General features: G+C 54.2%; 6 protein-coding genes across 6 annotated transcripts; 2 read left to right on the forward strand and 4 right to left on the reverse strand.

Annotated features, from left to right (window-relative positions):
- Positions 1 to 1,183: 1,183 nt before the first annotated feature.
- On the reverse strand, positions 1,184 to 1,481 carry PFLUO_LOCUS4582 (plasma membrane proteolipid Pmp3; the record flags this gene model as incomplete). Its single annotated transcript, XM_073781947.1, has 2 exons — positions 1,184 to 1,403; positions 1,465 to 1,481. The coding sequence occupies 2 exons, from the start codon at positions 1,479 to 1,481 to the stop codon at positions 1,184 to 1,186; spliced, it is 237 nt and encodes a 78-aa protein (XP_073638651.1).
- A 260-nt stretch (positions 1,482 to 1,741) lies between these two features.
- PFLUO_LOCUS4583 (uncharacterized protein) lies at positions 1,742 to 3,245 on the reverse strand (the record flags this gene model as incomplete). The annotated part of the gene is made up of 2 exons (XM_073781948.1): positions 1,742 to 2,741; positions 2,797 to 3,245. The coding sequence occupies 2 exons, from the start codon at positions 3,243 to 3,245 to the stop codon at positions 1,742 to 1,744; spliced, it is 1,449 nt and encodes a 482-aa protein (XP_073638652.1).
- An 830-nt stretch (positions 3,246 to 4,075) lies between these two features.
- PFLUO_LOCUS4584 (uncharacterized protein) lies at positions 4,076 to 5,606 on the forward strand (the record flags this gene model as incomplete). The annotated part of the gene is made up of 2 exons (XM_073781949.1): positions 4,076 to 4,093; positions 4,278 to 5,606. The coding sequence occupies 2 exons, from the start codon at positions 4,076 to 4,078 to the stop codon at positions 5,604 to 5,606; spliced, it is 1,347 nt and encodes a 448-aa protein (XP_073638653.1).
- A 278-nt stretch (positions 5,607 to 5,884) lies between these two features.
- PFLUO_LOCUS4585 (vacuolar ATPase V0 domain subunit c) lies at positions 5,885 to 6,766 on the forward strand (the record flags this gene model as incomplete). The annotated part of the gene is made up of 5 exons (XM_073781950.1): positions 5,885 to 5,901; positions 6,014 to 6,026; positions 6,173 to 6,302; positions 6,374 to 6,530; positions 6,604 to 6,766. 5 exons carry the CDS (start codon positions 5,885 to 5,887, stop codon positions 6,764 to 6,766), a joined length of 480 nt encoding a protein of 159 aa, XP_073638654.1.
- A 913-nt stretch (positions 6,767 to 7,679) lies between these two features.
- On the reverse strand, positions 7,680 to 8,801 carry PFLUO_LOCUS4586 (uncharacterized protein; the record flags this gene model as incomplete). The annotated part of the gene is made up of 2 exons (XM_073781951.1): positions 7,680 to 8,407; positions 8,465 to 8,801. The coding sequence occupies 2 exons, from the start codon at positions 8,799 to 8,801 to the stop codon at positions 7,680 to 7,682; spliced, it is 1,065 nt and encodes a 354-aa protein (XP_073638655.1).
- A 514-nt stretch (positions 8,802 to 9,315) lies between these two features.
- Positions 9,316 to 10,604, reverse strand: PFLUO_LOCUS4587 (uncharacterized protein; the record flags this gene model as incomplete). Its single annotated transcript, XM_073781952.1, has 5 exons — positions 9,316 to 9,657; positions 9,706 to 10,010; positions 10,052 to 10,178; positions 10,230 to 10,417; positions 10,478 to 10,604. 5 exons carry the CDS (start codon positions 10,602 to 10,604, stop codon positions 9,316 to 9,318), a joined length of 1,089 nt encoding a protein of 362 aa, XP_073638656.1.
- Between the last annotated feature and the right edge of the window lie 2,374 nt (positions 10,605 to 12,978).

The following is a 12,978-nucleotide window of genomic DNA, read 5'->3' on the forward strand; positions in this document are numbered from 1 at the left end:
GGCGCTACGATGAAACCAGATGACTCTTTCAGCCGTCATACTAGAGAGCGCAACAAATGGTTGTCGGTGGGTAGCGCCCGCATTGGGCGGCTGCGATACTTGGTGTACGCGCCGAGGGCAACCAGGGCGCTAAGCCCGCACACTTGGCCGGCGCCAATAGTACTGGCCGGAGGGCGTTTCAGGTTTCATGATTGTGTGGCTGAGCAACTGATTTCAGATTTGTTGGGCATTTGTTCTGGGTTGCTAGTGGTGCTGGTGGTCGGTTCAGCTGATCGGATTTAGGGCTGGGGATCCCTGGTCTCGCACTATACAAATGACCTGGAGGCGCACAGTAATATCATCGGGATCAAGATGATGTGTCTTTCCCATACTGGCTGGCTTATGTTGTATTGTTGTTGAGTCAGGCAGGGAATACGCTGGATCTGAATCTAAGCGCCTCCCCTCTCACCCTACCACGTTCATCCGGGACTGACTCGGATTCCTCTTCCACCTGTGGCTATGAGCCGGCGGATTCCGCATCCGCAGCCATCTATGCCAATCACGGCAGCCCAAGACCCTGTGGCTTGACCGTCCCCCCAAACACCTGATTTGCGTAGGGCCGAGCATGGCCCTGGAGCTGATCCGTCGATCCTACGTAATGTGCCACGCACGTGCTGGAACAAGGGGGCAGCGATTGCAACAACTGAGAAAAGCGCCACCCGTTTCCATTCATTATCAGGAGCTAACTAACAGGGATTGGTGGGGGCAGCTGCGCGAAACGAAGCTCCAGAGTCATCCAGAATGCGCTGGTATCATTCGAACCGAAGAAGCAAGACAAAGACCCGGAAGGTAAACATCACATCACATAAGAAAAGAGACAAGAAAAGTCACAAAGAAACCCCATCCCGAGTCAAGAGAAAAGAAGTGAAGAGAAAACAGAGTAGGTGTGGCGCTGCCACCGCAATTAGAGCATTATGAACATCATCGTTGGATCGGATGTCGAGGGTAATGGTCTCGACCCCACCACGCCCACCCCTCTCCCAACCGCGCAGACACGAGCAACCCGAGACATTCCCAGCCTCTAATTCTCACGATGGAGCACTCGCGCAAAAAAAGATCTTCACAGGGGGTCCATGGCACCACTTTCCCGGAAGAGAAAGACCGGGCGCTGCGTCGCAGAAGTTGAAAGGCAGGAGCGCGGTATCTAGTATTTAAGGATGATGTACCTACGACGCATGGTTAGACGTGGTTCCCGAGCATCCAAAGACGGTAGGGGGCGGGTGACATACAGCGCGTGGATGATACCAGGAATCCAACCCAGGATGGTCAGACAGATGTTGATCAGGAAGTCGGCACCGCATCCGCGCTCCAGGAAGACACCCAGAGGAGGCAGGATGAAGGCGAAGATGATCTTGCAGATGTCGCTGTAGTCAGGGTGTTAGCCCAGTATTAAAGGGTTAAACGCTCTTGAGAGGGGAGACTTACGAAGCGGTGAAAGGCATGATGATTGACGGTGCTGTTGGCACAGAGGATGGGGAGATGGAATTGGGGGACGAAAAGGGGTAGGTTTGGGGGAGGGAAGAGAAGAAGTACCGTTGAGAAATGAGGTGTGGCACTGGGGAAAAGTCAGGAGGGAAGCTTGCTCCTTCATTGCGTCATGATGTGGCTAGTGCCTGGCTTGGCGATGGCTGAATGGCGCCATTTGACGGCTGCCTGCCACCCTTAATCCGGATTCTTCCACGCCACATCTAGCCGGGACGGATTAAAACAGGGCGGGATGGAATCCCCCCAGGTCTACATCGTCCAGTAAGGAGTTCCACTGCTGCGCATCCAGGTCGGGTGCCACGGCCAGAAACTCGGTCCACAGCTGATCCCAATCTACCTCCATCAGGCCACTCCCGAGAGCCTCGTCGCGGAATGCGTCATGAATTGCCCCCGATGAAACAGCGGAACTAGCCGTAGACTCTCGGGGCGGCTGGACTCGCTGCTTCTGTAGCGCAGACATCAGAATCTGCAGATTGCGCTGGATGCTCTCCACCAGAGTACTCGATTCCTGTTTGGACGATTCGAGGATCTGGTACGCCATGAGCACTTTGGCCTTGCGGGCCTCGGCGTCTGGGGCGTCTGGGCTGAACGACACATCCGTAGCCAGCACCAGCGCGGCCACAAACACGTGCTGCATGACCGTCCAGAACCGCGAGGGCCGGATGTCAATCTTCGCGCCGGCCTCGTCCATCTGGCGTCGGAGCTCGAGCACCGTCTGCGCGGACCGGATACACACTTCATGGGAATAGGCGTATTTAGGGTTCGTCATGCCCTCCAGGTGGTAGGGCCGGTGGAGCCGACAGAGACGCGAGTGTAGGCTGAAATGACCGGAGATGCGGCCGAAGGCGATCCACGGCCGTTGCGTGACGATCTCCTTGCTTTTCTCCACGTTTTCCGGGTCGAGTTGGAGAAACCATGGCAGTTCCTTGAATAGGGTCTGGAACTTCGCATCCATCGCCAGCACAACGTGGTAGTCCGCTTTGTTGTCGTCCAAGAGAACCGACGGCATGGCATCCACGATCTCCCGGCAGAGCTTCGCCGTCCTCACTCGGAAAAGAAATCCGCTCATGGCGGTCGGGACGGAAGAGGGGAGGTCGATATCGGTCGCGGTGGGGGTGATGAACTCATCGTCGGTATTGGCTGGGTAGTTGACCTGCATGTGCCTGGGTTGATAGATGTATGCGCCCTCGTGGTGGCCGCCGGAAAACCCAATCAGCCTGGTTTCACACCTGTCAGTACACTGCATTCCCCTTGGGACCGGAGAGACGTTACCAATCGGATGCCACCATACTCCACCAGATCCGTCGCTGGACTTCAATCTCAATCATGTTGCACCCCTTGAGTCTCCTTTCTTCGGAGCTCGCGGGGGTGTCCAAGCTGTTAATCTTCAGCTCGCGCATCATCAACAGGCAACGCATTCGAAGCATATGGACCTTGAGTCCAAATCCGTCGGAATTGGTTACCAAATGGGACAGTATACTGATGGACGCCAGAGCGATGGTGGACGCGGCCACCGGATGTGCATCGTCCTCCACGATCGACAGGGCCAGACGGGAGTAAGCTGTAAAAGCGGCACTTGCCTCTGCCTGTGTGGTATTGAGGCGCTCCAGAAGCTGAGAAGACCAGGCAAGCGAGCCACCAGCGAAGATGACAAGAAATAGCATCAGATTGGCCATGTCGGGCACGTTGCCCGTGGCCATGATTTCATATGTTTCTTCCATCAATTCTCTGGTAGATGGAATGTGAAGGATACCAATCGTAGGCTGTAAGGTTTTAGTAAAATGATTGAGTAGCTCTCTCGCCTGCCCTCGGGGCGGAAGGTGGCTGGCTATAAACTTTGGATCCAGTGCTGGTTCACTTGGACGACTAGACAAGACGTGGAGACCAAATGGAGTGAATTGAATGGTGTCTTCCCTCGGGGGTGGTGTCCACGCTGTAGATTCGGGGGTGTTGGTATGAGATGTTCGGTTTGATTTGTTGAATACTGCTTCTTCAAGATGGCGAAGTCGATATAGAACATCTTCCGGCTTCCTATGATACCTTTCAGCGAACAATTATATCAGAAATGAAAGGATAATTACAAAGAGCCTGGCTCCGGGCCAGATGTCCTTGCTGCAGGGGACTGCGTCGCAGCCTGATCGTGTGGTCTATCATGACCACTCCCATCGTATGTGCAGTCAATGTTCCGCAACTTGCAATTCATACAGGGCAGTTCCCGATCACAGCGGCGTTTCTTCGCGCGACATGCCAGACAGGATGGCGGCGGGCGACCCCATCGATGCACCATGGTGGCAGGGATCCCCCGGCTGTCTCGTTTCATGATGAACTTGGAAGATATAGTTAGATGCTGAGAGAAGGAGGAAGGCAGCTCCGCGCCGCTCCTTCCCGGTGTGGCTAGTGCCCCGAGTGCCAGTGGGTATTGCAATACCAAAATTACGTTTCATTTGTCTGCCCAGTGTGTAATCAATACCGTGATTTACCATCATTGAAACTCCCCGGCTTCTTCAGAGGAACTTGCCCTTGTTGACAATAATGCCACAACTACCCTCACATGCCTCGAAGTTCCTGGGTAGGCGGGCCCTGCGCTTGGTTCGGCCTCACAGCTCCCTCCGCTCGCATCCAGTCGCCAGAGGCTTTGCGACTGCGACAAAAGGGCTGCCCGTCGCATGTACATGGCTCACCAAGAGACCAGCCGATATTGTGAGTTTCTGCTGAGCGGCGGATGCGATTCGTATGCTAATTAACCTTTGCAGACTCCTGAAGATGTCTTGTCGAGTCTTCCTTCTCTCCCATCCTCCTTGCCCGCCTCCGAGTCCATTCCTCTCCTCCTCGTCACCCCAAGCTTTGCTCCGTGGCTCGACCCCAGCAGCGATTTCCTCCAGCAATGGGTAGGCCGGCTGTATGGTCCTTCTTCCACATCGCCTCGATACGCCGTTGCGGGTGTCGTGGATAAACTTCCGGATCCTCAAGCGGCATCAGATGAAATGGAGGTGGAAGGCCTTTCTCTTCTAGTGGTGGGAAAAGACGGCGTACATGGGAAAGCGACGTCACCTCGTCAGATCAGGGGCTCTGGGGGTGAAGAGGCTGATATTTTGATCTCGGTACAAAGCAACGCCCCAAAAAGCAGTAGCCCATTGCCATACGAGATTGGACTGAGGCTTGCAAATACCGTCTTCGTCAATGGCAGGGAAACCACGCTGTTCGGCATGCGTTGGGCTTGGGACAGTGCTGTCAACAACTATACTCTGAACGGATCAATTGATCTCAGAAGCTGCCTGGTTGCCGCTATTTCTCCAATCGCAGAGCCTCAATTACAGCTACCATTGCACCCCGTCACCGAACGGAGGAAAGTCGTCGCCAGTATGGGGAATATCCTTCGCCAGATAGCCAAATCGACCGATCCAGCGTCGACCGAACCGATGCCCGCGTCGACTGAATTGGAGAAGACGCTCCCGCGCTACCTGGAAGAGCACAATATCGTCGACCGGCGCGTGACGGTCTGGGCGCTGGTTGAACAGCCAGATAATCTGTCCCATCGCGGATCATCGCACGACCGTATTATCCGCTCTCTGCGCCAGGGTGGTAAGCTGCACCGTGTGATGAGTGGTGGAGGCGGATGGGGCAAGAAACAGGGCCTTCTGTCCCTGGACCCGGAAGTGAGCTTTTCCAGCACGGCCTCCCGCGACAAACTTGCAGCCCTTGATGAGTTGTTCGACTCTGGTGCTGCAGCACCGGAGATGCCGGTTTTAATGGGCGGAGATGATCTGTCTCTTCTGTCGCAAGTCGCCACGGCGGGTGATTTCATCCAGTTCTTCGTGTCGGTCGAGCTCACCAATCTCCCGGAAGATATCTCTGGGCGCTCGGTCACCTACAGCTTTGGAATTGCCTCTGACATTGAGGAGCCCGAATTACCAGACGTCGAAAGAGAAACGGGCCTTGTGGCCATTCCAGGTTTCTTTGGTGCATTGTCCGAGAAGGCGATTGCATACTCGCAGCCGGTGTCACAGGGCGAGACAATGGCGGCGTCCAACACCAAGCTTGATGTACCGGGGTGTCGGGTGGTCCTCCACTCTGTATTGTAGAAATAAATCATGTAGAATAGTATAAAGTTGGAATAATACCTCCTCCTATACTCCATTCTTGATACTGCCAGGTCTGCCAAGACCACGTGACTAGCACCACCCCCAAGCCCAGCGTGTTTGTCGTCCACCTCTCTTCTCGCTCCCATCTTCCTCGATCACCACTTACCACCCCCTGCATCTCCGGCTTGAGGCTGCCAAACTCGAGTTCAGCACTTTCATTTCCCTGCCCTCAACTACCCGATCGACCCCCTTTCCTCCGGACCATCCTACCCCCCAAAATGGCCACGGAACTTTGGTAAGTTGTCCTCACGACGGTCCTCCCAACCCCTGAGTGCTCCAGCATCTACGGGCGCCTTCTCTACCGCATTTCTTCAGGACATGAAACGCTAACATCTGCACCTTCTCAGCCCCGTCTATGCGGTGAGTTTTTTGCGTTTCCCGTCCCCGGCGCCACGACCTCGTCCAGATCAACCCATCCCGATGTTTCAGCCCGCCCCTCGCCCTCTTGCTCATCCTCATATCCATGACTTCATTCCCTCAACAAACAACTGACTGTATTGTTGTAGCCCTTCTTTGGTGCGCTGGGCTGCACGTCCGCCATCGTCTTCACCTGCTTCGGAGCTGCCTATGGAACTGCCAAGGCTGGTGTCGGAGTCTGCAGCATGGGTGTCCTCCGGCCCGACCTGATCGTCAAGAGTGCGTGATTCCTCTCATCACACAAAACCCAATGCATGATTCCGATAATGCTAACTTCTCTCACTCGCCAGACATTGTCCCCATCGTCATGGCGGGTATCATTGGTATCTACGGTCTGGTGGTGTCGGTCCTGGTCGCCAATGACCTGACCCAGCAGCTCCCTCTATACACGGGATTCATCCAGCTGGGTGCTGGTCTCGCTGTCGGTCTGGCCGGTATGGCTGCTGGGTACGTTGACAATTCCCGCTACTATCAACCGGCCCCCAAACTCTTGCTAATGGAGACTTTTCTTGCAATGCAGCTTTGCTATCGGTATTGTCGGTGACGCCGGTGTGCGCGGAACAGCGCAGCAACCTCGACTGTACGTCGGAATGATTCTGATTCTCATTTTCGCTGAAGTCCTGGGTCTGTACGGGTTGATCGTTGCTCTTCTCATGAACTCGCGCTCGAAAGCCACGTGCTAAACGAGAGGTGTCTTCCTCTCGCGGCACCTCCAGAGATGGGTGTTTAGAATTTTCTGCAGGCTGCAGCCAGTGCTGGATTGGAGCTTGCATTGATTCCAGCATCCATCATTCGAGAATCCCATTTTCTCGACGGAGCGGTGCCGGGACTGGCGGATATACCAAGACAAGATTTCGGCAACTATAAATCTTCTTTTGGTGCGTGAATGAGAGAGACAGAGGGAGTGTGGGAGAGGGGCAGATGGGGTGTTTCTTTTTATTCGATCACCGGGTATGCTTGTGTGGACTGGAGAAGTGGTCGAGCATCGAGACAAACTGGGCGTGGTTTACCGGTGTGGTAGATATTGTTTGGCTTACATTGCGTGATTGCGCGCTTGGCAATTGTACTTTATATGGGTCTTTCCGTACTCCATTTCAGACTCGGCTTCCTGAGTATTTCCCTTCGTAGTCTACCAATAGTCCCGTGCTATAAACGGCACAGTATCATAATCTACGACAGATGGGTTGCGGCGTTTAGAGAAAATGGAGTCGAGTGCTAATGGCAAACCATTGGTAAATCTATTGGGTAGTTCGCAATGCATAAGAGAACAATCAAACCAACACAGGGGAGAGAAGGAACACCCCAAAATCCCAGATGAGAGCAGAGCAGTAGGTCAGAACCGAGAACAAAGGAGACAGAGAGTAAAAAGCCAAACCGCGAGCTTCTAACCAGAACCACGAAAAGTAGCTTCTAAGCAAGGCAAACCCGGGAGTGGGGGAAAGGGTCAGGTTATTTGATGGGAGAGCGTAGGTAGGTATGACGGACGGCGCGAACAACAAAACAGGCAGCAGTTTGTCGAGAGTGAATAAACTCCATCCACACCTGGATAATATATGCAAGGATATGCATGCCAAAACAAAACCCCATGTCCTGCTCTTAAGCCTTATCGAGTTTCCGTCGCAGCGTGCGCGTCCTCCGCATCAGCTTCTTGAACTTGTGCTTCTTCATCTTCACGCGGCGCCGTCGCTTCGTGCTGAGTGTGTGCATGGACCTGTTGTAGCGCAGGCGCTCGATGTAGGTCGTGCTCGAGCCGAAGCCGCTGGGGGCATCGATGGAGGCGGTAACTTCGTCCTGCACTCCGGCGGGGGCATCCACGTCGTCATTGAAGACGAAAGGGCCCGTGTGCGCCTCGTAGGTCTTGCGGCCGTCTGCGTGGCGGGATTCGCGGATCGTCAGGACGGTCGAGTAGGTCGATGTCTCCTGGTCGACGAGGTCGGCCGGGGTGTCCGCCTCAGAGGCGGAGGGGTTTGCGGTGATGGGGACGGGCGCTGGAGGGGGGTTGAAGGGTCGCAGGCGGCGGGTGAACTCTTCCACGGACATCTTGGCTTCCGGGCCGTCCATCATGCGCAGCTCGCCGTCCTGGTCGCTGGCAAAGCTGCGGTTGAGCTGGCCCATTTGGTCTTCCGGTTCGCTCAGGGAGTGTGCTGTGTTCTCCATGGACTGAACTGTCGACGAAAGGGTGAAAATGACGTCCTCCGGCTCGTTCTTGAGGGATCTCTTTGATGAGAAGATCGCATCGAAGGCCTCGGCGCTTGAGGCAGGCGGTACTGTCGACGTCACGGATATAGGTCGGTGGATCGAGAAGAAGGACGCTACATGGACGTCTTGATGCCTGTCAGTACAATCTCGGGGCTGAAGCTGCGACAAAGGAATATGCTTACCATGCGGCTGCAGGTGCTGAGTCGACGGAACGCTGGGGAGATTGGCAAAAACCGAATCCTGCTGGCTGGCCTTTGAAGACCCATTGCGGGCACTGTTATCCTTCCCCCGCCGACGGGCCGCCTTGCCCTTCTCGTTCGACGAGCTCACACCTTTCGCAGGCGTAGAGGATGTGTCCATCCGCCGTGAGCCATCGCTCGGCGGGACTGGCGGTTTGGATGAGGATGAGGAGTACCGGCGCTGATGGATGCCTCGAACGGCGAGCGCCTGGCCAGAAGATCGGGTCAAGCCGGATACGGGCACTGCCCATGCCGCCCGGCGTAACGACGTTGTCAACATGGTTGTTGGTTCAAAGCAAGTTGGAGCGGAGTCGGAAGGCGAAATCAGTCAGAGGGCGGGTCATGTGCTCGCTTATGTAATTTGTTGCCTCAGGCAGGAACTATACTATGAAACAAGACCAAGAGAGAAAAAAAATATAATGAACAGGACTAGGTAGTATGTATAAGTCTCGTGGCAAACGTCATCACAAGTAGACAGCAGAGCTTCTCCTGACTCGATGGGAAATGCAAAAGGATTGTGTGATAATACAGAGAACAATCATCGACAAAATAGAGACAAATCAAGTGGTATCATCCTGCGTAACAACAAAAAGGGGGAAACGGCACTGTCGCTGAAGAATATGGAGCGAAAGGCGAAACCGAATGAGACTTTTTGTATGCAATAGAACAGACCTAAGGAACGCGGTAGTGAGCCGACAGCTCCTCTATAAGACGCCTCGTATGAAGAAAGACAGCAGGCAAAAAGGCCACCCCAAGAGAGACAAAGGCGAAGGATCGAGCGGAGAGGTGAGAGACTATAGAATGAGGGTGTGGAGATTCTTCTGGATGATCATGTCCTGGACCGAATCCATGGTCGCCTTCAACAGCGTGGTGTCGGTGGCATTGGTGTAGTGGATGTAGATCTCGCGATCGGGTATTCGGTTGATGCCGCTGAACCGCTCTGCAAAGTATCGTGCCGCAGCATCAAAGTCGGTGTTTGATCCGGTGTAGTCGGGGAAGTGTTTCGAGATGGAGGAAATTTCGAGTTTGCCCTTGAACAAATCGATCTTGTTGAGGAAGAGAATGATGGGCTTGCGCTTGAACCATTCACCGTTGACCAGAGACTCAAACAGCATCATGGCCTCGTGCATTTGATTCTGTTGGGGTTAGAAATCCATTATTTTGAGGAGTCTGAGTAGACTTACAGCATTCTGATCCTCAACCAGACACTGATCATAACCGGACAGAGCAACCATGAACAGCAGACACTGAACACCCTCGAAGCAGTGAATCCACTTCTTCCGTTCAGACCGTTGCCCACCCACATCCATCATGCGGAAGTTCATCTGTCTGAGTTCGAACAGCGTTTCCGTAATACCCGTCGTCCGAAGTCGAGCCTGCAGCATGTCCTGATTGTCGGGCAGCCAGCCCGGTGTAAATATGCGATCCAGAGCGTCGTAAAAGCTGAGATAAATGGTCAGATTGCGTATTTCGGGGACATCAGGCACACCTACTAAACCAAATTGTCGTGAAGGGCGAATTCGTGCCCACGAGCCACGGCCTTTTGAACGCCGGCATCAGTCCATATGACTCGCATGGCGTCGCGAACCTTGAGATCTGAGAAGGCCTCATCTGACCCAACATCTGGATCCGTGTTCTCCAACAATTCCGCGAGTGGCTGGAAAGCAATATGTCAGAAAAGACCGGCGCAGAATTTCGGGAAACATACTTCAGTCTTCTCCTCACTCTCGAACTTGATATTCTCGGCGTTCATGATATCCAACAAAACTTTGAACGCAATCACAATATTTGAGTAGATCACGGCCCTTGTCTGACGCCGTTCTTCCTCGGGGAAGCCCCGATCGTGGATGATGCGCATCTGCTTGATGATAGTGGACTTGCCGGACTCTCCAGCTCCTGTTCGGGAAGGTTAGTTTTGTGCCGCGCGCATCTCCCATGTCAACCGGTGCAGCTCACCCAGTAGCAGGATCTTGATGGTCCGGTCCATCGTCTTCTTGTCATTCTTGAGTGTCCGATCTATCCGGGCATTGCGCTGGAGCGCGTCCCTGTCCCCATCTGCGCTTTTGGAGTTCATGCAACCCATGATGCCGGTTCGCGAGGACGGTCAACGGTTCTGGCACGAGGGGTCGTTAGCAACGATCAAGTTGAGGGACGAACGGCGTGTCTTTGTTCTGAGTCAGGGATGCGAATAGCATTGCGCCTCGCGGGCCGGTGCGCAAGCTTCAGAGACATCCGTAGACTCGACCCGAGCTTCACCGGACTCGAGATGCGAAGGGCGCGCAGGCCCACCAAGCGCGAGAGAGGGTGGGGGATAAGGAGGAGGGTTTGCCCACCTTTTCCAAAGACACCTGAATGATCGCGCTGAGACCACTACGAAGCCGGTGTCCAAAGGGCTGTCCAGCTTCGAGACCTCGCTGCTTCCCCACACCCAGGATCTGCCACGTTCCGTTGCGAATCGAGCGGTCGAATTTCCAATTAGACCGGGGTTATTCCTCCGAGACAAGCGTCCGTAGCGTGGTCGGCGCGACGTCAGCACACGATTGACGAGTGGTCGAGTCGGGCGGGATCGAGGAGGGTGCCCGGCAGAGTCGGTCGAATGGAGTCGAGGGGCAGGGGTGTGAAAGAAGAGGGGGAAGTCAAAACGAAGGAAGGTTGATGTTGAAAATCCCTAGAAAGAGAGAGTGGTAATTCAAGGGAGAGAAGGGAATTGAAGGTGAGGGAAAGGGAGTGAGTGACAACGAAAAAGAGAGAGAGAGAGAGAGAGAGAGAGAGAGAGAGAGAGAGACTGGCCGGTCGTACTAAGTCCCTATCGTGCCGTGCGCCCAAAAGTCCCACCCGGCAAAGGAAACGAACAGAAAAAGGGCCGGGTTGCGCTAACGTCGGTCGATCGATCGTCAGGAATGGGTGAATAATAATAATAATAATAATAACAATAATAATAATAATGCATTGTTTACCATGTTCATATTCATCATCTCCCCGAATGAGCATAGTGTTTTTCATACCACTACCGGGCATTGTAGACGGACTCACTCACTACTACACAGCTACTCACGATGCACTCTCACTCCTCCCTACATACTGGCATTTTTCTCGAACATGCCAGCGCGTGGGTAAACCGCATGGCCTGAAACGTCGGCGGATTCCTCTAGTCGAGCTTTGTACTCCGCAGCGGGCCCATGCTCGGCGCTATGCTCCTTTCTCCATCCCGTTGTTTCTACCCCTGATATCTCGCACGAACTACACACTACTGTACCTACATGTACTAGCAGAAGACCCAATGAAAGCCCTGAAACGCTAATGTTTCTCCTCTCTCCCGCTGGACCCGGTTTCATGCCTGCAAACCTAGCGCCCCGTCGCCAGAGACCAAGCGTCTGCCTTGGGGCTGCCTGGGGGCTAAGTCAGGGGCAAATCCTGTTCGGGAGCCCTTGGCTCGCGGGGAGCGGTGGGGGGGGTACAACACGAGCTCAGTTCCTCGAAGGTATGTAGTTCCCGCGAGCTATGCTAGGAAGCGACCTGTCAGATCTACAACATGCCCGGATGGTGAATCGTGTCACGGGAAGGAGATCAGATGAAAAGACTCACATTCTCACTCGGAAGGCAACCTCCATGCCATTATTCGTGATAGTGACTAAGCCGGTATTCCTCCGAACTCACGCAGCCCCTGACTGGTAGCTTGACAATCCCATTCGAGCGGCAGTGGAGATGGCCGACTAGCGCTGTTGCCAGATTCATCCATGCTCCGCCCGGCACTGAGTCGAGCAGTGAGTGGAGGTTCGGACCCTAAGAGAAGCCGACAGCCAGGGTAAAATGATCCTAGCGGCAGGACGACGCCTAGGCCTTTCGCTTCTACGAATCATCTCATTTCCCACACGAGCTCTGACCTTTTTGGGGGATTTTGTCTCTTCCCAACGGCACCCCCGAGAGAACTCAGGCGTGATTCTGACAGGTCACCTTGGCCGCATGACAGGTTGAGCTTAAGTTCAACTGAACCGCCACATGTGTATCCGACCGTTTTCCTCGGCATCGAGCACGTTATTCCCCATGTGGCGGAACCCACAAGACCCGAAAAAAAAAAGCCCTAAGCGAAACAGACTCACGGGCCAAGGCCGTTGCCAGAGAACCGTTTAACCGAGTAGATGAGCCGTTGTCGATCAGTATTTTTGACAGCCGCCTAGGCCCACCGGGGCTCTTCCGGGCGTTATGGTACATAATGGACTTTTGCTTTCCAGGATTGGTTTATTTTTGGCTGTTTCAGGTCGTGGGCTTTATTGTTAGCTGGGGTATAAGGAGCTCGGTACTAACTAGTCCTAGGTCGGGATATGACAGGTTTCAGACAGGGCGAGTTACTCGATGCGCTAGTCCTATGACAGGCTGGGAGTGGAAGGACAGGGGTGGCATTATTGGTTCAGCAGTATGGTTCATAGCTAGTTATGCTTCTGTTCATAAACATTCTC

Source organism: Penicillium psychrofluorescens, assembly GCF_964197705.1.
Source record: "Penicillium psychrofluorescens genome assembly, chromosome: 3".
Classification (NCBI taxonomy): Eukaryota; Fungi; Ascomycota; class Eurotiomycetes; order Eurotiales; family Aspergillaceae; genus Penicillium; species Penicillium psychrofluorescens.